At 40.2% G+C, this 26,949-nt stretch overlaps 1 protein-coding gene across 2 annotated transcripts in view; it reads right to left on the reverse strand.

Moving 5' to 3' along the window:
• Window positions 1-26,949, reverse strand: part of TNPO3 (transportin 3) — a 115,217-nt gene that overhangs the window by 29,503 nt on the left and 58,765 nt on the right. For both annotated transcript variants that reach the window (XM_080664426.1, XM_080664427.1), the window contains exons 6-15: window positions 21,193-21,368; window positions 20,560-20,698; window positions 15,405-15,551; window positions 13,439-13,546; window positions 11,403-11,494; window positions 9,073-9,212; window positions 7,579-7,770; window positions 5,368-5,459; window positions 4,458-4,534; window positions 174-234 (exon numbers count right to left, since the gene is read on the reverse strand). In XM_080664426.1, the coding sequence (XP_080520552.1) occupies window positions 174-234; window positions 4,458-4,534; window positions 5,368-5,459; window positions 7,579-7,770; window positions 9,073-9,212; window positions 11,403-11,494; window positions 13,439-13,546; window positions 15,405-15,551; window positions 20,560-20,698; window positions 21,193-21,368 (1,224 nt within the window). The remainder of the gene's footprint in view (window positions 1-173; window positions 235-4,457; window positions 4,535-5,367; window positions 5,460-7,578; window positions 7,771-9,072; window positions 9,213-11,402; window positions 11,495-13,438; window positions 13,547-15,404; window positions 15,552-20,559; window positions 20,699-21,192; window positions 21,369-26,949) is intronic.

The raw sequence follows: 26,949 nt of genomic DNA on the forward strand, positions 1-26,949 counted from the left end.
AATTATTTATTTGGATGGTTCCATTCCTCTTTTCATTGGTATTTAATCCGTATCATCAGCAAATTAAATCTTCCTTTGAACTTAGAAGAAAGTACCTTCTCACTCTAGTTACCCACAGCATTGCAAGGAAAAAGGAAGAAAGTCTTGTACCACAGACATTTGTTAACACTTACTTCTTGTATGACTTTTTGGCACGGATGAGTCTGTCCATTTTCCACAATGGGATTGGTGTGTCTGCAGAAAGACAAATGGCCCAAATTAGTGAAAGAAGAATGATTTCACCGAGGACCCAGAGCCCTGTCTCTGTCAGTGTACTTAGTATCATCTCACCAAAAAACAAAAACAAAAACAAAACAGATAGCAAACTTATTTTTAGGACTCAAAAACCATTTCCTCCTATTGCATTCAAACAAACACAAGCAAATAGTCTTAAATTATCCTATCATTTATTGCCACCTTTAAGTGACTTCCACTAGAACATGTAAACTCAATCTAACTCTGGGTACCTGGGCTGTGGGTGTGGGACACAAAATTATCCTTTTCATTTTTTCCCCTTTATAAATCTAAATATGTAGTCTCTCCCAAATTAATAAAAAATATATACAGGTTGTCTGAATCCACAATGAGAAACCAAGCACTGCTCCATTCCCAGCATTAAAAGTCAAAAGCTTTAGGAACTCTAGTCTACAAAAGATGTTTCTCATGGTTCTAGTCTGAACCCAGGAATACACACAACACATGGGCCTATCCACAATATGTCAAATCCAACTATTTGTCTAGTTCTAGACTCCACTAATTTGAAGCAGAAAAAAGAAAAAACTGTATGATTAAATACCAATCTCTTTAAAGGCAAAAAAAAATTCTTTAATTTTAAAATGTTCAACAGTAATTTATTTAAAATTTAATTTTCTTTAAATCCAGGCATTTCCATGTATTACAGATTTTCTTTCATTTATAGTGAAACTAGAGGCCTGGTGCACGAAATTTGTATATGGGTGGGGTCCCTAGGCCTGGCCAGCAATCAGGGCCAATCGGGGCCTTCCAGCTGCCACCTGGGGCCTTCCTTCCTGCCAGCTGCTGGCTGGGGCCTGCCGGACAGGGGGAGGGACCAGGGGAGGTTGGCAAAATATGGGAGGTTGGCTGTGGGAGTGCACTGACCACCAGGGGGCAGCTCCTGTGTTGAGCGTCTGCCCCTTAATGGTCAGTGCGCATCATAGCGACCAATTGCTCCAGTTGCTTAGGCTTTTATATATATAGATAAGGGTTATTGTTAATAGGCTCTCAGAATGGGATGCAACAGGACTCTCATTATACAAGGAAAGCACTGCATCAATTCAGATAAAGATACCTGTTGACAAAAAGTAATAAACTAAAACAATGCCTATTTTAACTTATTCCACATAGGCGTTTTTTGCAACTATTACTCGACTATTCCAGTTATACCTATGGGCCTCACATATTATAAATTATGTAACTCAGTAAGCATCACTCTTTGAACATTGTCACTCAAATACTTTTTTGATCATTAGGCTCCTCTTAACTTCAAAGAAGGATTAATTTCACCAGGTTAATGAAGAGCCTTTATTACTGTTTTGTATCCATACGTTTCACAATGTGTCTAAGAGTGTGTGTGGTCCTTGGAATAGCAAGCAGCAGCACCGGGGAACTTATTAAATACTAGAGTCCCGGTGCACGAAATTCGTGTACGGGGGTGTGTGTCCCTCAGCCCAGCCTGCACCCTCTCCAATCTGGGACACTTCAAGGGATGTCCGACTGCCCGTTTAGGCCCGATCCCACCAGGATCGGGCTTAAATGGGCAGTCGGACATCCCTCTCACAATCCAGGACTGCTGGCTCCCAACTGCTCGCCTGCCTGCCTTCCTGATTGCCCCTAACTGCTTCTGCCTGCCAGCCTGATTGATGCCTAACTGCTCCACTGCCAGCCTGTTTGCCCCTAACTGCCCTTCCCTGCAGACCCAGTCACCCCCAACTTCCCTCCTCTGCCGGCCGGGTCACCCTTAACTGCCCTCCCCTACAGGCTTGATCGCCCCCAACTGCCCTCCCTTGCAGGCCTGGTCCCTCCCAACTGCCTTCCCCTGCTGGCCTGATCGCCCACAACTGCCCTCCCTTGCAGGCCTGGGTTCCTCCGAACTGCCCTCCCCTGCTGGCCATCTTGTGGTGGCCATCTTGTGTCCACATGGGGGCAGGATCTTTGACCACATGGGGGCAGCCATCTTGTGTGTTGGAGTGATGGTCAGTTTGCATATTACTCTTTTATTAGATAGGATAGAGGCCTGGTGCATGGGTGGGGGCCAGCTGGTTTGCCCTGAAGGGTGTCCCGGATCAGGGTGGGGGTTCCCTTGGGGCGTGGGCTGGCCTGGGCAACAGGCCTGTGGTGGTTTGCAGGCCGGCCACGCCCCCTGGCGACCCAAGCGGAGGCCCTGGTATCTGGGGTTTATTTATCTTCTACAATTGAAACTTTGTAGCCTGGAGCGGAGCCAAGCCTTCTGCTTGCTCCGTGGCGGCAGCCATTTCTATTGGGATTTATGTATCTTCTATAATTGAAAGTTTGTAGCCTTAAGCGAGGCCTGGGCCGGCCAGGGTGTGTGGAAAGCTTGGCTTCCTCCATCGCCGGGGGCAACCCTAGCCTCCTGCTCTTTCCAGCTCCGTGGCTGCCGCCATTTCTGTTTGGGTTTATGTATCTTCTATCATTGAAACTTTGTAGCTTTGAGTGGAAGCCTAGGCCGGCAAGGGCAGGCGGAAAGCTTGGCTTCCTCCATTGCCGGGGAAACCCAAGCCTCCCTCCTGCTCTCTGTGGCCGTAGCCATCTTGGTTGGGTTTATTTGCATATTCGCTCCTGATTGGCTGGTGGGCACAGCGGAGTGATGGTTAATTTGCATATTACTCTTTTATTAGATAGGGCTAGAGGCCTGGTGCACAACATTCGTGCACTTGGAGGGTGGGGGTGTGGTCCCTCAGCCCAGCCTGTGCCCATTCGCAGTCCTGGAGCCCTTGGGGCATGTCCTACTGCCGGCTTAGGGAGCAGGCCTAAGCTGCAGTTGGACATCCTTAGCGCTGCTGCAGACCACTGCTGCACTTGCCAGCTGTGAGCCCAGCTTCTGGCTGAGCGGCGCTCCCGCTGTGGGAGCACACTGACCACCAGGGGGCAGCTCCTGCATTGAGCATCTGCCCCCAGGTGGTCAGTGTGCATCATAGCGACCGGTCATTCTGCCTTTCGGTCAATTTGCGTATTACCCTTTTATTATATAGGATTATTATATAGGATTTAATTCTTAGTTTCTACCAAAAATCCAATCAATCAGACAATCAGGGATGGAACCAGCAATCTGTGTTTTGATAAGTACTACAGGTGACTCTGAAGCATGTTAAAGTTTGAAAATCACTGATCTAGAGACCAAAAGAATTAATTACATTTTAAAGGGTCTTTTAACAGCCCTTCCATCCCTGGGCCATGTCACATGATCCATGGACCCAGAGTGAGCAGACTGGGTAAGGTCAGGTAGGAAGGGCAGACTATGAGTCTCCCCAAGGGACATGCGACCCTGTCTTCCTTGCCTGGTACTCAGGAACCCTATCCCGTGGAAAAAATCCACGGAGGTTCCCAGTTTCTCCCAGGCCATTGCCCACAGTGGCCTTTTAGGTGGACTCTCGAGTGGGACCCCACCAACCCTGAGACCCATGACTTCAGCACTCTGTGCATCACCATGGGGCCTGCCATCACCCAAGGTCACTGCAAGTTGGAAGCCTCGGTCCGCATTGCCATGCTCTGCGAGTGCTGACGTCACCAGCTCCTGGGTGCTGAGCGTACATTTTAGGGATTTTGCTTCTAACTGATTTGGGTGCACTTACCTTAGTGGCTCGAAGGAAATGAAGTTCTTTTCCTCCTTGAGGTCTTTGATTCCTTAGGGATAATGAAACTATAGCTGAGGGGATAACAACCTAATTTTACATAGTGCTTTCCACTTTTCATATATTTCTCTGATGTAAAATTATCCCTGACATAGTGGGTGGGAATGCAGGATAGATACAAGTTCTATTGGGGGCATTTTCAAAAAATTCACCAAAATTATGAAGGTAGATATTCTTTAACTGTGATTTTTATGAATTTATCCTTTGTAGATACTCTTGCACATGTACAATGATGTGTGTGAGGTTGTTTGTAGATTAGGTTGAAACAACCTTGATGTCCATCAGTAGGGGATTGGTTCACTAAAGTACATCCATCCCTATAATTTTAAAAAAGAGTCTTTTGACAAAGGTCTACCAAAAACAAGTTCTTAGAATTTGCCTTTGCCCAAGACTTCAGGCAATGATCTTAATTAAGTATCCTGACAAAGGAGATTATAGGGAAAAAAAACACCACTTGCTTACTTCAATACACAAGGGTGTCATTTGTGCTTTTAACCCAAGACAGATATCTAGAATCGCTCTTCTTACCTAAATATTACTGCAAGACGATCTAAGAACACAGTGGGATCTGAGGATATACCATTGCTGGGCTCCTGAGACAAGAGCTGAAGAGACAGACGTTAACACCCAGTCATTATTACACATACAAACCTACTGCAACATACACCCTTACATATTAACCTCTGTCTCAATCTCTGTTTATTTCTGTAAAGTTACTCAAATGGTGCAAACTTCTAATTCATATTGTCAAATTACTTGCTTCCATCTCACCGCATCCTGGCCAAGACTATATATTACTAACATTTTAATATATAATCATTGTGGAGTGGAAAACATAATTTAATTTTTTCCATTTATTTGTATTATGATTGAGACATTATAGAAATGATATATTAAAAGGTAGTTTACATATAAGATTATTATGTATTATGTAATCTATATTATATTCACATTCCACTTTAGCTTTATATCTTAAGAGATAAGGCAAGTTGCCCCTTATTCTTCTTTCCTAAAATTTCCACCATTATATCATTAGAGGTGAACTTTAGAATCATTTTGTCATGTTCTCCTAAAAATCCTATCAGTATGTTCACTGTATGGCACTATACTAGTACATGTAATTTGAGAAGAACTGCCATCTTTACATATTATTCGAGGAAACGTGGTAGGTTATGGTTTTGGTTGCTAACTTGAATGGTATTTTTCCCATTACATCTTCTAAATGGTATTACTGACATTAGTAAAAATTTATTGATTTTTAAATACTTCTGTGCATGCAGCTACTTCAATCAACTTATTAATTTTAAAAACTTTTCAGTTCATTTTTTTGGCTTTTTACATAGATAAAAGATACATGTAAATAAATAATTTTGACTTTTCCTTTCTAACATGTAAATATCTTAATTTGTTTCACACCCCCTTACTTAACCAAACTCACCTTTTTCAATGCCATAACCTGAACAGAACATAGTTCACTAAGACATTCAGTAATCTTCTCCAACGGTAATCTGGCTAGAACAAGTGCTGTCCCTGAGAGACAAAGGAAGATACAGATGAAGAAAATAAAAGTTGAATTGAGGTTATTCATTGGTCTACAGCATGTGGTTAACAGAAAAGCCTGAAAGGTCCCATTCTTTCAAAAAGATCAGCACTGTTTTTTTAAATTGTAATAGTTTATTATTGATGGTCAGTTTTTCTTAATAGCAGCCTATTTGCTTAAAGATGCTTAAATTTATCTCCCCTTCCAATTCCTTAAAGACTTAAAATCTCCACAAAGCCAATACCAAAGCTATTTTTTAAAAAATATATTTTTATTGATTTCAGAGAGAGGAAGAGGGAGAGAGAGGAACATCAATGATGAGAGAAAATCATTGATCAGTTGCCTCCTGCATGCCCCTTACTGGGAATCGAGTCAGCAACCCAGGCATGTGCCCTGACCAGGAATCAAACTGACCTCCTGGTTCATGGGTCAACACTCAACCACTGAGCAACACTGGCAGGATCCAAAGCTATTTTTATATAGCACAGTACAATCAATAGCTCTCAAACTTCCCAGAGACTCTGACTTAGTAGGTCATAGAGAACCTTTATTTTTGATAAGTACCGTAGGCAATTTTTATCATCAGAGAAATTGGAGAAATATAAACATAATATATTTTTTACAAGAATGGGCTTAAATTAGAGATTTAATCCTTTTCCACCATAACAGAATCTATGAAAGGGGTTAAAGCATTCTTGCTGGGCATCAATTTCTTTATCTATAAAATGAGTGCTGTGAACAGAAAAGTAGTAGTAAGCCTGCCTTTTTTGTTGTTTTTAAATAGTTGCAAAAGCCCCTTTCCTTACTTTTTCCCCAAATGAAATCTTAACTTGGGAGCTCTAATAAGATAGATTTAAAAAAAAAAAAAAAAAAGGAGGTAGTTAGGTTAAAGTGGAGACTTGGCCTCCCTCTTTTCACAATCCCCATCAACTGTGGAAGCACCACCCCACAAACTCAAAGGATGATGTGTTAGACGATGTTCCTTCTAGGCCCCAAATTCCTTGACTATCTCTAAAATTTCATTCAACAAAACAGTAATCAATCCATAAATCTTCAAATGTGAATAAAAGAATGGAATGATTCTTCCTGACAGCCTATAAGCCATGGATGTATAGACTTTTGTTTAAAATTAGATTTTAAATGAAAATCTAACTTAAATATAATTGTTTCTTTTAATTCATTCCTACAGAACATGTTGTAACTAAAAACAGTTTTCTATGTTTAGACAAGAATACCTGAAAACTGGGATTCCACATTCTATTATAGGTCAAATGTCACTTCAGCATAAAGGTTAAATCTCTCTAGAAAATGACAAGATGGCATCAATAACCACAGTAGTAGTTATGAAGAATATCTGACTTTGATTTAATATCTTATTACCTATGCCTATAAAGGGAAACAACAAAAAACCATGCTACAAAATCTGTCTTTAAAACAACGCAGGTATACTGGCTGGTAAGGAACCTAGTCATAGAGGTGAGAAAGGACAGAGCTAGCTCACACATAAGGTCATCCAGTATTGCCCAGGCTGTTTGCCACTCACATTGGCTTAAAAAATGCTGCACAGTTCCTATTACCCAATTTTGTATTTGATATACTCCCATACCTTCTCAACCACCAGTTATAAGGATTTCACTACCTCAGTCATTTGTTTTCAGAAAGTTTAATTAGAAAGCATTTTCTAAGAGTTGATAAACTGTCAACAGTTGATCACTCATAGAATAAATGTTCTCGCTTTCACAACAATCTTCCAAATATTTAAAAATAGCCATCATGTTTAAAGTCTCTTCTAAGTCTTATTTTCCCCTAGCCATAACATCTCTAGCTCTATTACTCTGAGCTTCATCACTCTGGCTGTTTGCCTCTAGATAGGCAATCACTCAGTGTAAGCTGATCAGTAATGGTTAGAGAACATTAAGGGACCAGGACCCTTCTTGGCTGTTTGTACACATATGTACGCAAAATCAACACCCTTCCCTCTGAATGGAAAAGCCACCCTACCCCATCACGAAGTAAACTGATACTGAAAAACCAGGATATGACTATGTAAGATAACCCCCAGAAGTGGCTTAGAGGAGACTGCTCCTGGTTAATATCGTAAGTAAATACCTTTCAACAACCCCACAGCAGCTTCTGGAGACAACATGAAGGAATCGAGGGAACGGGCAATCTCCAGGAGTCCATTAAAGTGCTGAGCCATGTGGTCTCGGCAGACAGAACAAATGTTATGAATGGCTTTGGCTGCAGCAGAAGCCAGAGGCTTTTCACACAGGCCTTTCATCAAATAGCCCAATACAGGGTCTAAGGAAAAAAGCCATACAGTGAAGATTACATATTTGAAACTCAAGGAAAACTTCTTGTTTACTATAATAGATGTTTACATTCTCTTTCTTTTTAAAGCAAAAGAACTATTTTAAAAAATGAAATGTGTTCAAACCCCAATATATAAAACATAAAAATGGAGCTGATCTCACTGACACAGTGTCAGGGAGCCCTGAGTCTTGGTCATCTTCCCATCTCTTTCCTCATGGACAATCAAATGCTGCTTGTTGCTAGTGCTTCACAGAGCACAGTTTGAAAACCACTGGTGGATATGACCATCCAAGTGAGTGGCCCTATTATTATGATCTCTGGACGCATAATAATCTGGCCACTCAGTGTATATAAATATATATATTAGAGGCCCAGTGCATGAATTTGTGCATGGGTGGGGTCTGGCCAGCCTGGCCAGGAGGAGGGAACATGAACAGTTGGCTGGCCTGCCTGTTGGTCAAACGGACAATTTGCATATTAGCCTTTTATTATATAGGATATACACTATGCATTCAGAGATCATAATAATCTGGCCACTTAGTGTATAAAAGCCTAAGCGACCAGCCAACCGGTGGACTGGTAGCTATGACGTGCACTGACCACCAGGGGGCAGACACTCAATGCAGGAGCGGAAACCACAGGCATGGAAACATGGAACAGACTGATGAATCTCAAGGGGGGGGAGGGGAAGAGGTTGGGAAGAGATTAACCAAAGATCTTATATGCATACTAGAGATCCGGTGCACGGATCTGTGCACCAGTGGGGTCCCTCGGGGGATGTCAAAGAGCCAGTTTCAGCCTGATCCCCGCAGGCCAGGTCGAGGGAGCCCACCGGTGCACGAATCATGCACCGGACCTTTAGTTAAGACTATAAGAAAGAATGTAAAGCTCAGAGAGCTACCATTATACTCACAGGTGAATCACTTTGTAAAAATAGCTGACATTAATAAGAACAATGATAGTTATCTAAAACTGACACTTTTATACTTGCTTCTTTATAGTTACAAAGGGCCTTAAAACATGCAGATGGATCTTTAGCACTTCTGGAAGAATTAATTCATCATGTTCTATTTTTTACAAAATATAAGTGTTCCAAAAAAACGGATTATAAAGGTGAATTTCTATAAAGCAAGTCAACTAAGCAATAACTCATAAAAGATTTACTTTCAGTGCCTAGAAACATTCTACCTAGCAATATGAGAAAGCAAGAAAACAAGAACAAACATAAGAGAAAGGAAGAAAATAAAAAAATCAGACGCAGCAGTGGCTGAGGGGAGAGTTCACACATACCAAGGAAATGAGGATTTCGATCAACCACTTCGCTCATCTCTCCAACCAATTCAATGCTGGTGTATCGCACAGCTGTATGTACAGTCTCTGGGAGACGGACAACTCCTTCTAGGACCTCTACAAGCGTTGGATTGTTCTCCCTGAGTACAGAAGGCAAGCACTCAGAGTTACTGATTTCAGAGATCAGGTTCTGGCCAAGAAATAGGCTGCAATGATACAAATCATTGCTAAAGGGCTTCTTTCTAAATAATTAATCATTTGGATAAAAGTACTTAACACCTGATATGAAAGGCTTTTAAATCCTAAGAAAAGGGGTGAAAGAAAGAAATGGAAGATATAACTGTTTCAGAAGAAGCATACTGCTCCTTAATCTTTTTTTTTTAATATATTTTATTGATATTTTATAGAGAGGAAGGGAGAGGGATAGAGAGCTAGAAACATCGATGAGAGAGAAACATCGATCAGCTGCCTCCTGCACACCTCCCACTGGGGATGTGCCCGCAACCAAGGTACATGCCCTTGACCAGAATCGAACCCGGGACCCTTCAGTCCACAGGCCGATGCTCTATCCACTGAGCCAAACCGGTTTCGGCTCCTTAATCTTTTGAATGTCAGTGTCTAAAGACACATTCTGCTACCAAATAAGGCTCTTCAAACTGGAGAGGCAGGCATTTACTATGGTTGCATGTCTTCATTTAAAGAATCTTTTTTATTTATTCCTGTATCTGCAGCACCTAGAACAGTGCCTGGCACATAGTGGGCACTCAACAAGTATTGCTGAATGGTTAAGTAAATGAATGAATATTTCTTGCAGACCACTTTTTATTAGTTGTTATTCTCCAAAAGATTTCTTACAGCTGGATACTAAAAACTTTAAGAACAGTTAAGCATGAGTGAGCCAGTTCACTAACTAAAGGAATAAGAAGAATACAAGTTGAAGAAAGAGAATTACAGGCCAATATCCCTGATGAACATAAATGCTAAAACTCTCAACAAAATAATGAGCAAATCGGATCCAGCAATATTTTAAAAAGATCATACACCATGACCAAGTGGGTTTTTTTCCAGGGATGCAAGGCTGGTACAATATTCACAAATCAATAAACGTGATATATCACATAAAGAAACAAACAAAAAGAATACAAGCTGCAGGAACAGGTAAAGGAAAATTAAAGTTAACCAAGTACTTTCCACAGCTCCATGAATTTATTTTTTTCCTTTTTCTTATCGAATGCTAGCTAAAGTTATTTAAGCAGAGTGAGGATGCCTCCAAAGTGGTAGAACATAATCCAGAAATAAAAGATGTTTAAAATGTAAATAATATTATGAATTTGAGCAAGAGCACTCCCTGCTGATAAACTAAGTCTATTAAGTCCTTTATATACATTAAAAAATTACACTCATGCAGATGGCTTGAGATGTGGATAAATAAAAAACAAAATAAAATCTTATCTCATTTATGCTTTATGTTTCCCAGGGACACTAAGGTAATTACTGATACTCTTACCTTTTTTCACACCAACATGTGTCAGTTAAAATATTAGTGATTTTTAATAATCTTCAGGCTGTCACTGAAGGTTCCAAAAGACACCAAAATAGGTTTAAGAGCAAATAGAATAGAATGTAATTCATGACCAGAACTTAATAGAGAAAAACAAACCTATATTGTGTCCTTGAACATTTACTGAATTAGAAACAATATAAGATTTAGCTGACTAGGCCCTGTGAGGCAAATAAGAAAGAAGCACTGTACTTTTTAAGAATACATGCCTTAACCATCTCTCCAATCAAGGCCCTGGATAGAGAACTCAACTGAAGAGGTATCTGATGTTAATACAAGAAAACCGGACAGATATTAACACCACCTTAGAAACTCACAGCACAAAGTAATCTGTTTTTAGGGATTCATGTTAAAATCATAAATAGAATTTCTATGCTAAGCAATAACAAAAATAATTGCATTTTAGATTTTGCTACTCTTTTAGGTAAAATGGTACCTATGCCTTGCCTCTCTGAAACTCACAAATGACTAAGACAAAAAAAGGAGAACAGTATTTTTGATTATACCAACTTTCACAAAGGAACCTCGGTTAGAAAAATAAATCAGCATTTTAGCATCAAGAACAAAATAATTTTAACTGTGGGAAATGTGGTTAAAACTTAGATATCAGCAATGCATACGACTCTGGACTAGACTCTAGAAGTCAGAAGATTAGAGAACAATTATAGAAGACGTTCTAAGAGTTTCCAAACATATAACACATGAGAAAAATGGTGTAATTTTCCTTCCTTTGATAGAGTTCCCAGCAAAAGACTTATTAGACACTCACGGATCAACACTCTTTGCTATAGCAGCCATGATAAAGAGAACCGCTTCTGTCACCTCCCAGGGTGGGTTGCCTTCTTTCAGAGTAGAATATAACTAGAGAAGAAGAGGTGGATTATGGATCCATTAAAAGAAAAACAGAATAGAATTCCAAAACAAACAAAACAAAAAACCCTGTTAGTTACAATAAATCCAGCCCCTTATTTCTAAATTGAATTATCTCTCCGAGCCAGGGAAGAATATGACTTTCATTTTTCACAGCTTCACTAAATATTAATCTATAAGTAACTAGTAATTTAATATTTAAAATAAACCCATTTAGGTCCCCAAGGATATGCCAAGATTAGTGTCTGCCCCCACAGAATGAATATTATAGAAAAAACAAAACATATCAATGAGTGTCTTTTCCTGGTCCTGATAACAACTGATAAATACATAAACACACTTAAAATTGAGACACAATGTAAATTCTCTATATATGCATTGGCTTTACATTTCTATTGACTACATCAAACTAATAGCACAGATTGAATTCCTAGAAAGTAGCTGTCTAAAGGCACCTATCACAATACCATGTCCAAACAAGAGAGGGTGGGAGAGACCAAGCAGAATATTCAGAGATGTCCAGAAATTTCCCAGGGTATATCCATCTGGAATGTGACTGGGTGTTAGGCTAAATAAGATTTCTCTAGTCAAATAACAGACATTGCTAGGTAAGACAAAACTGTTGTTATAGGACTTCACAGAGCCTTTAATATATCATTTAAGTCATTTCCCCATTTTAATTGATGATGGATCCTTTTTTGCCAAAGAGTATATCATGGGACTTGTGTTCCACAGAAAATATCTTGAACAACACTGATGATTTGTGTCCAGTTTGTAAACTGAGATCTGGAGAAGAATAAGTAACTGGCCGCCCCAGCCAGGTGGCACAGTTGGAGCATCAACCTGTACAATAAAAAGGTTGTGGGCTCAATTCCAGGTCTGGGCATGTACCTAGATAGCAGGTTCAATCCCCTGTCAAGGTGTGTACTAGAGGCAACCAATCGATGTTTCTCTCTCTGTCTCTCTCCTTTCTCCTCTCTCCCAAATCAATGAACATGTCCTCAGATAAGGATTTAAAAAAAAACAAAACAAAAAAACCACCACAAAAGAGTAAGTAACTTGCTCAAAAGCATGGAGACAGTGAGAGAACTGAAATCTGAACACAGGTTATCTGCCTGTGATGTAGGGATCTTAGTCCTTTCTAAAAATCCCCAACCCTTTGTAGTTAGGTCAATAAACACACTTAGCTTAATATAAAGAAAAATAGTTATAGTTTTATTAACACAATCTAGATCAGATTATGCCCCCAAAATATACAAAATGTATGGGTTACAAAAATATTAGGTTAGTTCAGTATTGCTGACAAAGCATCAAAACTAGTATTTCAGATCTTAAGAGTATGATCGATCAATATGAAAGCCACCTGAACTTATGCTAATGTTAAGTGATGTGGAATGATGATGATCGCAATCTTATGAGGTAAAGTGTTACTCACTGATTGTGAGGAAAACCACAGGACTATGATTCTTCTACTCTAGTATAATCACCTCTGGGATGAAACTGCACAGGAATCTAACCATAAGTATGGACAAAAGACAATGCCAAATAACTAAAAGAGTTGCCAGGAGTTGGTACATAATTATTAAAGCAGACAAACTTGCTATTTTTCCTGGCTAGGTCCAAATTCCCTATAAGTATCCTGGGGCTTTAAAGTTTATCTATGATCTTACACTCCAGCTGGACAAGTGGAACAGCTCTCATTAGCAAGTGTCACAGAGCAAACTATAATTGAACCATCCACAGACTGCAATTGGCTTGTAAGATAGTAAATAAACATAGCTACTATATGCCAGGCAGTGTGCTAGGCACCTGCATATCTATTGTCCTATTTAGCCATTGAGATTGAAGAAAAAAATGGAACATTTATAGAAGACACAGAAGTGAACATAATTAAAGTGATCATTAAAACTGGTGAGAATCTCCTAATGGGCTTACCTGAGCAAAACACTCCATAGACCCAATCAGGAAAATCAAGTCTTTCACCAGGTCTGATACCCTCATTCGAAACTCCCCAAAGTCATCAGTCTCCTCAGGAACCCCCTCCTAAAATATCAAATCAGATAACATTTGTTTTAAATGTTTTCACTGACCACTATGCAATCAAGAAAAAAAAAAGAAGGCCATTTAGTAGACTATGCCCATTGGACAAAAGATAAATCACCTAAATCACAAGGATATTTTATTATAGAGCGTCGCCCAAACATTTAAGTATTTCAAGTCAATAAAACATATCCTCTACCACTTTTATCAACTCTTCTTGTACTACTTTTTTTTTCATTTCCAAGCTATACCTTACTCTATTGTTAGAAAAATTTAAAGGGGTGGAGGTAGGAAGTTATCTGGAAGAAGTGGTAATTTAAGAGTTTATAAGTTCATTTAAATAAGTTCTAGCTTTTTAGTACTGAATAAGCCTCTGAAATGTTATGGTTCAAGATCTACTAAAATCAACCATTATCCCAATAACTAGTCACAAAACAAATATAGTAAAATATTAATCATAGAATTTAGGTAGTAGGTATACAGATACTCACTAATAAAATCATTTCACCTTTGCTGCATATTTGAAAATTTTCATTAAAAAATAGAAATAATTTACATTTCAATGTTTCTTAAATATTTCTTATTCCAACACACTTCTATGAGTAAACAAAGGCTTACCAAATCATGAAATGGTTAAGGGCATATATAAGAATCTTGGACCATGAAATCTGAAAAAAGCCCTTAGGACTATTGAGAATTGCTGATGTAGTTCAACTTCCTTACTGTAAGATGAACAAATTAATAAAAGTGAAGGAGGAAGGAGGAAAGGAAATGATGGCTGTCTCAGATGAGATAAAACACTATAAACCTAAAACACTATAAACCTAACAAGTGTAGAAAATTAATCACAAGGGAAATGTTGCCATGGAACTAGAAAAGGGAAGAAAGGAATCAAGTAGTCATTTAAAACAGAGCAACCTGCTTTTATTTACATTATCAGGCTTCTAAGTACCATGTAGTTAAAGATAGTATTCATAAGTTTAAAAAAGTATTGAAAACCACTAGACTAAATCATAATTAAGGTTCTGTAGAGACACAAAATAGCATGACTCAAACAACAATGTTAACATTAAAATGAACAGAACAGACAGTTTTCATGTCAGATTTAATTGTAAGCAATGGGGGAAAAAAATCCTCACTCTAGGTCCCAAGTTAAAGGACAGGGATTAAACCAACCAACCAACCAAAAGGATGAAATAAATGCTGTAAAATTTGAAGAGGCTATGCAAAGAATAGAAATTGAGGAGTTTTTGAACAGCCTATTTGATAATATTCCCAGTATACTTTCTTCTAAGCAAATAAATTATTTCTAAATTTTCTTTTAAAATCATATAAATAATATAAAGAAAAACATGTATGTATGTGGGAGGGAAATCATGTTATTCTCCATATCCTCATACAAATAAAAAATATTTAACTTTTGTGTTAGTTTTAATCCAACCACACATTCTGATTTTTTCATTTAGCATACCAGCTATCAATTTCAATAGTTATTTATTTTTAACTGCTATATAATGGTACATTAAGGTGCTACATCATAATTGATACAACTCTTCTTATACTGTTGTACATGGTTTTACCTTTTTTTGTTTTTTTAAATAGATAATGCTTTCTATAAAGTAGCTACTTTTTCTTCTGCAAAATTTAAGGTAAATTCCCAGGAGAATTACTGGCTCAGCAGACTTAATTTCTTTGTACACAGACCTAATACTCTTAAATATACTGATACAGATTTCTTCAGTTTAACCTAGTGATAGAAAACCTTCACATTTCATTAGCTTTATTCTCAAAAGTTCCTCTTCAAAACAGCACTAAAAAGAGGAGGAAATGAAGATTTAAAGAAGTAGAGAAAAGAACTTACATGGTCTGGTTCTAGCTGGCAGTGTCGAGCCAAGGCATGAAGTAGCCTCTGAATGTAAGCTTTGAAGATGCCATGAATAACTTCATCGTTAGTTTTGTACAAATGTTCCCCTAGTCGGTACCAAAAGTTAAAGGAAATTTCTACTACCTGTTAAATTAGAGAAAGGGAAAACGGAATGGAATGAGTTTTATTATTATTAGGGCAATGTAGGAAACAAGATATATTTTTAAGTGGAATCAATTAAGAAACCACCTTTTTTCTAGTAGACTTATTATCCTCCTACCAAATTATCTTTCCATATTAAATACCAAACTCCTTTTAGGAATGGCTTTACATTTCCTATTTACCCTAGATAACTTCTCCAACAGTATATTAGATTCTGAATTTAGAGAAGCAGATAGAAAAATGGAAATCTCTTCACGTATTTTCCCCCAAATTCTGAAATCATTGCATTTTATGTTTGAGATTAGAGAACCTCTAACAAGACAAACCATCTGCAAGTATCCCTGTACTTACCAACGTTATATCACTTTTATTCACTTGATTTCTTGAGTGGGAAAGGGGAAACAGACTTTATCCACAGCTTATTTTACTTATAGCACTGTTTAAAGAAGTGATAATTATTTGTGGTGCTATACTACCTCCCAAAAGTTTTATTTCATTTTATTTTTTAAAATTTATTTTGTTGTTGAGAGTATTTATTACAGATGTCCTCCACTCTCTCCCTTTGACCCTTTCCACCCATCTCCCAGCCCATTCCAGGCCTTCACCTGTCTATTATCTGTGTCCATGGGCTATGACTAATTTGTACTTCTAAATCCTTCACCTTTTTCACCCATCTCCCCAACCTATCTCCCATCTCACAACTGTCAAAATGTTGTCTGTATCTATGAGTCTCTCTTTTGCTTATTTTGATTCTTAGATTCAATTGCTGACATATACATATATATTGCCATTTTATTATTCCTATTCTTGATCACCATCCTTCCTCTCCTCCTTCTCCTTCTTCAAGACACTTTATTTATTTATTAAATTTTTTAAAATTGATTTTAGAGAGGAAGGGAGAGATAGAAACACCGATGAGAATCATTGATTGGCTGCCTCCTGCACGCCCTCTACTGGGGATCGAGCCCGCAACCCAGGCATGTGCCCTTGACCAGAGTCGAACCTGGGACCCTTCAGTCTGCAGGCTGACGGTCTATCCACTGAGCCAAACTGGCTAAGGCAAGACCCTTTATTTTTTATGTAATACTGGTTTAGTGGTGATGAACTCCTTTAGCTTTTTTCTTGTCTGGAAATCTCTTTATACGTCTTTCAATTCTAAATGATAGTTTTGCTGGGTATATAAATCTTGTTTTAGGTACTTGTTTTTCATTCCTTTTTTTTTTTTTTTTTACATTTTAAACACAGCTTTCAGATATTCTGGAACTACATTTATCAGCAAATCTTGGCTTTGGGAATAGATGGCACAGGTCTTATGAAGTCATGTCTACTGAGAGTGGTTACTGCCCCACGCATCCTCCATACAAAATTATCACGAAAAGTCCATTCTTTTAGGGGAGTTAGTTTTCTTCTCAAGTTGAAGGCAGTATTTTATAGCTCAACCTGGAGCAATCATTTTTAACATCTTCCTCCATCTCAGTTTGGCATGTTTCAGAAGTCCATGGTTTTCTGTCGGAGCCAAGTCAATGTCAAGTAAGACAGCCTGGCTCAAAGCTGAAGTGTTTGTGTCCTGGTTTTCAGAATCCTCAGGAAAGGTTTAGTCATTCACCTCCATCCAGCGGATGTTTGTAAATGTCTTGCTATCCATTTTGTCAATGAACAGGCAGCCCTGCAAGTGGTCCATCTCGTGCTGGATGATGCGTGCTGCCCACCCACTGGCCTGCCACACCACCTGCTCTCTTCTGGGGTCAAGCCCTGAGATCTGCACGGCCTGGAAGCGGGGCACGGCCAGGAAGCCGGCGACGCTCTCACAGCCCTCGGGGAAAGTGACCAGGCGGTTGTCCAGCACCCGCAGGCTGGGGTTCACGAACATGTGCAAGAGGAAGGCTGTTTTTCATTCCTTTGAATATTTTGTGCCACTCCCTTCTGGCCTGCAAAGTTTCTGTTGAGAAATCAGCTGACAGTCATACGAGCACTCCCTTGTAGGTAACTAACTGCTTTTCTCTTGCTGCTTTTAAGATTCTCTCTTTGGCCCAGCTGGTGTGGCTCAATGGTAGAGCATCAACCTGTGAACCGATTCCCAGTCAGGGCACATGCCCAGGTTACAGTCTCAATCCACTGTAGGGGGCATGCTGGAGGCAGCCAATCAATGATTCTCATCACTGATATCACTGATGCTTCTATCTCTTTCTCCCCCTCTCCCTTCCTCTTTTTCTTTCCCCCAGTTGTTTGTATAGGTCTCTTTGGGTTCATCTTGTTTGGGACCCTGTGCTTCCTGGACTTGTATATTTATTTCTTTCACCAGGTAAGGGAAGTTCTCTGTTATTACTTTTTCAAATAGGTTTTCATTTTCTTTCTGTCTCTCTTCTCCTTCCAGCATCCCCATGATGTGAATGTTGGTATGCTTGAAGCTGTTTCAGAGACACCTTACACTATCTTCATATTTTTTATTCTTTTTTCTCTGATTGGGTGTTTTTGCTTCCTGATATTCCAAATTTTTTATTTGATTCTTAGCATCCTCTACTCTACTGCTGATTCCCTGCAAATTATTCTTCATTTCAGTGAGTGTATCCTTCATTTCTGACTGGTTTTTTATGTTGCTGATGTTCTCACTAAGTTTCTTGAAGTTCTCAGTAAGTTACTTGAGCATGCTTATAACCACTGTTTCAAACTCTGTATCTGATAGTTTTCTTGCTTCCATTTCATTTAGTTCTTTTTCTGGAGAGTTCTCCTGTTCTTTCATTTGTGGCAGGTTTCTTTGTCTCTAGAGTTTGGCTGCTTCCCTCTGGTTGTTTCTATGTATTAGGTAGATCTGCTATGTCTCTTGGACTTAGTAGAGTGGCCTTGTAGTAGGTGTCCTGTAGGGCCCAGTGGCTCAGCTTTCCAAGTCACCTGAGCTGGGCACTCCAGGTGCCTCCCTGTGTGAGCTGTGCAGGTGCTGACCCTATGGAACAGGACTTGCTTCAGTGGGGCTTTAGTGTGTCTGCCCTTTGAGTGTGTCACCCTTGGAGGTGGTAGGGTTGTAATCCAGCATGGCTGAAGTTGACCCTAGGTGCACTGCTGGCTCTGGAGCCTACTGGGAGGTGCAAAGTCAACCACTGCCTGTGCCCTCTACATGGGGCCACACAGCATGAGCTACAAAGCAATCTGCAGATAGCTGCTACTTGTGTTGGGCTTGGAGGTGCCCAGGAGAGGCCAAGCTATGAACCAAGGCAGGCTGCCACTAATGCCAGGCCTGGGGCCACTTACTGAGAGGTATGGGGTGTGCTGAGGCCAGATGTTGTTTGTTTGAGAAGTTTTAGGAAAGTCTGAAGAATGAGGCAAGAGAGACCAGTTGTATGGAAAAGCCACTGGAAATGGCTTGGATGAGCATGCAAGTAGGGAGGGGCAGGATCTTAGGAAATCACCAGGATGTGTTGAAAAGTGTGAGCCAGGTTGATGAAGATTCAGATATGGTGTTGTGCCTGCCAGCTTTGTGGTGCGGAGAGCTCATCAAAGGAACAATGGCCTCTGCCAGAACTTCTGTCTGGGAGAAAGCTGCCCCTCCAGCTCTTGCCCTGATTTCAGGCAAGTTAGTTCCTCCCTGAATGTTCCAGGTTCCTTTCAAGCTGCTGCCCAGTGCTGGAGCTCAGAGGATATGAGTCTCCGTGTCACTTAGCCACAATCCCTGCTGGTTTTTCCAGCCAGAAATTGTGGAGACTTCTCTTCCTGATACTGGAACCCTGGGCTGTGGAACCTGGTGTGGGGCTGGGACCCATCACTCCTTAGGGAAACCTCCACAGCCAAGACATCCCTCCCATTTTAAACTACCACATGTGGGAATGGGACCAGCTGGTTCTGCAATTCCACCCTGAATCTCCACCCCTCCTACCAGTCTTAATGTGCTTCTTCTTTAGAATTCCCTAGTTGTAGGACTTGCATTCAAATAGATTTCAGATGGTTCTGAATGATGGTTGTTTGGTATTTTAGTTGTAATTCTGATGTGGTTGTGAGAGGTGGAGAGTCCAGTATTTACCTATGCAATCATCTTGACCAGCCCCAAAAATGTTTTAACTGGTTTTTAAAAAACTGATTTTCAGAGAGAGAGAGAGAGAGAGAGAGAGAGAGAGAGAGAGAGAGAGAAACATCAACTTGCTGTTCCACTTATATATGCATTCATTGGTTCTCTTATATGTGCCCTGACTGGGAATTGAACCGGCATCCTTGGTGTATCAGAACAATGCTCCAACCAACTAAGATACCCGGCCAGGGCAAATGTTTTGAGTTTCATCCAAATCTAGATATAATCATGAGATTATATCAAACAAATAAACATTATCTTTCATATAACAGAAAAGGGGTTGAGAATTAACAGGATTACTGTGACCTTCCTAAGAGGGGCCCTATACTTTTCCCATCAAGGATCCAAAATAGAGCTATTTAAAATAATACCCAACATGGGAGTTTTTTGTCACTTCTTACACTATTAAGAGAAGATAAAACTACTTAAATGAAGATTTTATTTTTAATCTAGCAAACTGAAGAGATAGGGTGTCATACCAAATTTTAGAATGAAGGAGACTCTTAAGTCCTTTTCTCATTCCCATCCATAATCTGGAGACAAATTTTGGATGTTAAGATTTTTGGAGGTGCGCTTAAGATTTGGTGGGGTTTTTTTTTTTTTTTTTTAGCTGTAAAACTCTAAAGAATAACTACAGAGAAATAGGGGGCTCAGTAGAAAGATAGTAGGCTTTCTTTCTAACTGCCTCATTGAAGTACATATACCAGTCAGCTCAGCTAACCAGGTAAAAAATAGAAAAGGATTCAAAAGAAGAAGCCCAAATATAATTAATTAAAAAAAAAAAAATCCAATACAGAGGCAACCTCCACATCAGATCAATTAAAAATAAGACTATAATTTCCCATTAATATAAAGCTGGGTGGGAAATAGAATATAAATAATGTGCAACATAAAACTTGGAGAATAATGGCGTTAGCATAGTATAAACACTACCTCATATTGAGGATGTCCTGCACAGATAAGAAGCAGTTCTAGAGTTCGGAGGTCCCCAAGACCTTGGCCTGGAGTACAAACAATTTTTTCAAGAAAAGTTTCACATAGTTCAGTAAAAATCCGACAGTAATTCAGAACTCTGTAGATGAAAGAGAAATGAGAACACCAAGTCATAAATCTCGCTATTTTATGTACATATTCACCAACAGTTATTCAAATAAAGAAAAGGATCCTCAGCCCAAATGATTATTTGCTATGCTGTACTCCAATCTCCATGACATCCACTATTTTTACATCATATACTTTTATACATATAAGCAAATGACTCATAAGTCAGTTCAAATTCTCAATTACTAAATATCTGAATAAAATTCCCATCAAATCACACTTGATACTTCGAAGTTCATCCCTAATTTTTAGAGCCTTGCCCCTTTTAAGTGTAAAAAATTATGACTTTCCATGATTACAACTTTTCCTTCTGCATCCAATTTGCCACTCCAGGTCAGATGAAAACAGAAGAGTATCTTTAGGATGCAGAGTGTGTATTTAAAGTCACGAAGAGTCACAAAGGATAAATTATAAAAACAGCACCAGACTGTGTGTGAATCCAAGGCTATTGCCTTAAATACTCACTTATCTAAATCTTCGCGTGCCACAGCCATATGATAGGCAGTCTCCAATGTCAGGACTCCTTGAAACAGTTGCATGGCTAATGGCAAGTTAGTCTCCACATTCTCAATAGCATACAGAGCTGAGCACACACAGTCTGAAGCAGCTTCATGTAGGTTGGATGAGGTCTTATCCTGTTGCTGGGAAACAACAGGAATAGGGTAGAAGTATGATCATTAAGCTATAATCCAATTAATATGTAAACAATTATAGCCTGTTTCTAAACATGTAACTTACATGGCTAAAGCCTGAAGGCCATGGCCTTCAATGAGACAATATCCATCAATTTTCTCAATGCTATTTTTGACTATTTCCCTATATGCCAAGCAAATCAGCCTTTCTGTACCTCAATCATGATCACATAACTTCTAAAACCCAAGTTTTCCATATCAGTCCCTCCGATTGGAATGCCATGTGTGTTTCCTGCCCTATTTTAGTCTCTGGAAATTTTTTCCACCCTTTTTCTGACATTTAAGTACTATCTAAAATGAAAGGATCCAACAAGTATCACAGACCCATACATAACATCAGCATGATATTTCAGAATATCAAGGTTAAAGAGAGGTTCTTAAAACTTCTGGGGAAGAGAGGAGAAGGTAACTTAAAAGGAGCAAAAACCAGTTATCCAGCTTCATCATTAGCAATGATGTTTGCCAGTATACAAGAGCCCTTGAAAATTTTGAAGGAAAAGAACTATTTAGAGAGAAACCAAGATGGCAGCATAGGTAAACACCTAAACTGCTGCCTCGCACAACAATTTCAAAACTACAACTAAAAGACAAAACGGACATCATCCAGAACCACAGGATGGCTGGCTGAGTGGAAATTCTACAACTAGAAGGAAAAAGAAAAGCATACTGAGACTCAGAGGAGTTGTAGGAGGCAGAGGTACTGAGACGTGCGCGGAGAGGATTGGCAACTGAGTGCGCCGCTGGCTTTCTCAAGTGGGAGGGAGACAAAAGCTCCCGACCACGCTGAACTCCATTTCTGGGCAAGACTCTGGGGACCAAGACTCATTCAGGGAGAAACTGGACTGTCTGGGAGCGGGCAGAACTCGAGGGCGGCTTTCTCTCAGAGGTGCTTGCAGCGATTACCATGGGACACTGAGACACAGGGGCCTATTAGGACAGGGCTGACGTTAAACCAATGCTGTCTGCTCCGCCCTGAGACTCCGCCCCATTCAAGCTGAGCACAGAGGCTTTTCCAACTCTTCTCCCATAAGGGTGTCTCCAGCACAGAAGTTCTCCCATCGTAGACACAGCTGATCCTCACAGCCAATTGGCCTGGAGGTCAATTCCTCCCAGTGATACCAACAACAATCAAGGCTTAACTATAACAAGACTGTGCACACAGACCACAAAGGGGTGCACCAAGAGTGTCCACCTCAGGTAACTGGGGAGGCTGAGCCACTGGGCCCTATAGGACACCTAGCACACAAAGCCACTCTGTCAACTCTGGGAAGCAGCCAAAATGCAAGGGCAAAAAAACAGATCACAAATGAAAGAAATGGAGAAAAGCAAATGACTGGATATAGAGTTCAAAACCACGGTTATAAGGTTTTTCAAGAATTTTCTAGAAAAGGCCGATAAATTTAGTGAGACCCTCGAGGATATGAAAAAGGACCAACTAGAAATTATGCATACACTGACTGAAATAAAAAATAATATACAGAGATCCAACAGCAGACTAGAGGTTCGTAAGAATCAAGTCAAAGATTTGAAATACAAAGAAGCAAAAAACACCCAACTGGAAAAGCAAAAAGAAAAAAGAATCCAAAAATATGAAGATAGTGTAAGGAGCCTCTGGGACAACTTCAAGGGTACCAACATCAGAATTATGGGGATGCCAGAAGAAGAGAGATAGCAAGATACTGAAAACCTATTTGAAGAAATAATTACAGAAAATTTCCCCCACCTGGTGAAAGAAATAGACTTACAAGTTCAGGAAGCTTAGAGAACCCCAAACAAGAGAAATCCAAAGAGGACCACACCAAGACACATCATAATTAAAATGCCAAGAGCAAAAGACAAAGAGAGAATATTAAAAGCAGCAAGAGAAAAACAGTTAGTTACCTACAAGGGAGCACCCATACGACTGTCAGCTGATTTCTCAACAGAAACTATGCAGGCCAGACAGGAGTGGCAAGAAATATTCAATGTGATGAATAGCAAGAACCTACAACCAAGATTACTCTACCCAGCAAAGCTATCATTCAGAATTGAAGGGCAGATAAAGAGCTTCACAGATAAGAAAAAGCTAAAGGAGTTCATCAACACCAAACCAGTATTATATGAAATGCTGAAAGGTATTCTTTAAGAAGAGGAAGAAGAAGAAAAAGGTAAAGATAAAAATTATGAACAACAAATACATATCTATCAACAAGTGAATCTAAAATTCAAGTGAATAGAACAGAGAAACCAAGATGGCGGCATAGGTAAGCACCTAAACTGCTGCCTCGCACAACAATTTCAAAACTACAACTAAAAGACAGAACGGACACCATCCAGAACCACAGAAATGCTGGCCGAGTGAAAATTCTACAACTAGAAGGAAAGAGAAAAGCTCACAGAGAATTGGAGGTACGGCAAAGGGTCTTTGTGCACGCAGAGAGGAAGGGCGGCTGAGAGCCTGGCTGACTTTCTCTGGTGAAAGGGGGAAGGAAGCCCCCGATCGCACTGAACCCCAGTTCTTCCCCCGACTGCACTGAACCCCAGTTCCGGGTGAGCCCCTGGGGACCCACGCTCTTGTGGTGGGAATCTGGACTCTCGGGCGGAGACTCAGGAGCTGGGGAAGGCAGAAATCTGACGGCGCGCGCATGCCAGTGCGCACAAAGGCTGCGGAGGTTGCCACAGGCTTTCCCTAGTGGAAGGGAGTCAGAGGTCCTGACTGCACTGAGCCCCAGTTCTGACTGCACTGAACCCCAGTTCCAGGCCAGCCCCTGGGGACCCACGCTCTTGTGGGAGGAGTCTAGACTCTTGGGCGGAGACTCGGGAGCCGGAGAAGTCAGAGGACTGAAGGTGCGCGCGTGCGCGCAAGGGCAAGGCTGACAGGAAGCCAAGACTGTCTGCTCCGCCCTGAGACTCCACCCCATCTAAGCTGAGCACAGAGGCTATTGCAATTTGGCAAGTCTAATCCTATAAGGCTGTCTCCAGCACCAAACTTCTCCCAGCATAGACACAGCTGATCCTTACAGCCAACTGGCCTGGAGGTCAATTCCTCCCAGTGATACCAACAACAATCAAAACTTAATTACAACAAGGCTGTACACACAGTCCACAAAGGGGTGCACCAAGAGTGTCCACCTCAGGTTAACTGGGGAGGCCGACCCACTGGGCCATACAGGAAACCTAGCACACAAATCTACCCTACAAACTCAGGGAAGCAGTGAAAATGCGGCGTCAAAGAAAGAGATCACAAACGAAAGAAATGGAGGAAAATAAACGACTGGATATAGAATTCAAAACCACGGTTACAAGGCTTTTCAAGAATATCCTAGAAAAGGCCGATAAATATAACGAGACCCTCAAAGATATGAAAAAGGACCAACTAGAAATTAAACATACACTGACTGAAATAAAAAATATTATACAGAGACCCAAAAGCAGACTAGAGGAACACAAGAATCAAGTCAAAGAATTGAAATAGAAAGAAGCAAAAAACACTCAACCGAAAAAGCAAAAAGAAAAGAAAAAAATCCAAAAAGTTGAAGATAGTGTAAGAAGCCTCTGGGACAACTTCAAGCGTACCAACATCAGAATTATGGGGGTGCCAGAAGAAGAGAGAGAGCAAGATACTGAAAACCTATTGGAAGAAATAATGACCGAAAACTTCCCCCACCTGGTGAAAGAAATAGACTTACAAGACCAGGAAGTGCACAGAACCCCAAACAAAAGGAATCCAAAGAGGACCACACCAAGACACATCATAATTAAAATGCCAAGAGCAAAAGACAAAGAGAGAATATTAAAAGCAGCAAGAGAAAAACAGTTAGTTACCTACAAGGGAGCACCCATACAACTGTCAGCTGATTTCTCAACAGAAACTATGCAGCCCAGACGGGAGTGGCAAGAAATTTTCAATGTGATGAATAGCAAGAACCCATAACCAAGATTACTCTACCCAGCAAAGCTATCATTCAGAATTGAAGGGCAGATAAAGAGCTTCACAGATAAAAAAAAAAAAAAGCTAAAGGAGTTCATCAACACCAAACCAGTATTATATGAAATGCTGAAAGGTATTCTTAAAGAAGAGGAAGAAGAAAAAAGTAAAGATAAAAATTATGAACAACAAATACATATCTGTCAACAAGTGAACCTAAAAATCAAGTGAATTAAAAACCTGAGGAACAGAACAATCTGGTGAATATAATAGAATCAGGGGCATAGAAAGGGAGTGGAATGATAATTCTCAGGGGGAAAGAGGTATGGGGGGTTCAGGAAGAGTCTGGACAAAAATCATACACCTATGGATGAGGACAGTGGGGGGGGGGTAAGGGCAGAAGGTGGGGTGGGAACCGGGTGGAGGGGAGCTATGGGGTGAAAAAGGAGAAACAATTGTAATAATCTGAATAAAGATTTATTAATAAATAAAATAAAATAAAATTCAAGTGAATAAAAAAATCCGATGAACAGAATAAACTGGTGAATATAATAGAATCTGGGGCATAGAAAGGGAGTAGACTGACAATTCTCGGGGGGAAAGAGGTGTGGGAAGAGACTAGACAAAAATCGTACACCTATGGATGAGGACAGTGGTGGGGGGGTAAGGGCAGAGGGTGGGGTGGGAACCGGGTGGAGGGGAGCTATGGGGGAAAAAAAGGAACAATTGTAATAATCTGAACAATAAAGATTTATTAAATTTTTTTAAAAATATATTTTATTGATTTTTTACAGAGAGGAAGGGAGAGGGATAGAGAGTTAGAAACATCGATGAGATAGAAACATCGATCAGCTGCCTCCTGCACACCTCCTACTGGGGATGTGCCCGCAACCAAGGTACATACCCTTGACCGGAATCGAACCTGGGACCCTTTAGTCCACAGGCCAACGCTCTAGCCACTGAGCCAAACCAGTCAGGGCTTATTAAATTTTTTAAAAAACTAAAAAAAAACACAACAAAACCCCAATTACTCAAAAAAAAAAAAAAAAAAAAGAATTATTTAACTCGTCCAGCCAGGGTAGCTTAGTGGTTGAGCATTGAACATGAACCAAGAGGTCACCAGTTCAATTCCCAGTCAGGGCACATGCCCGGGTTGCAGGCTTGAACCCTAGTAAGGGGCATGCAGGAGGCAGCCGATTAATGTGTACCAGCACACAACCATTAAGCACAGAGCTTCCATACTGCCGGGAACCAATGCCAGCATGTAATAATTACAAAAATTTCTCCGAAAGGTTGGTGATGTTTGGAGACTCAACAAGGGCTGAGTCACAAATGTAATTATTTGTTGGAACTGGCTAAATGGCACTTCCTCCACACCTTAATAGTATGACAGCTCAGGGCATTTTGCTGCCTCCTGTTGGCCAACCACCTGAACAGCTGTAGGCTATTCCCCAAACTGACAATGCTTCTGTACCCTACCCTTTGAAACCTTACCCTTTGAAGTGTATGTCTCCACTTTGCCTTAGGACAAATTGTGTTAATAAATAGCACGGGGTCCTTAGACAAGGGGTAGTCTTAGTTCCTTTAGCTGAAGCTCCCCTGACTCCCAATGCCTTTCTAAAT

Source organism: Plecotus auritus (genome assembly GCF_963455305.1).
Source record: "Plecotus auritus genome assembly, chromosome: 4".
NCBI lineage: Eukaryota > Metazoa > Chordata > Mammalia > Chiroptera > Vespertilionidae > Plecotus > Plecotus auritus.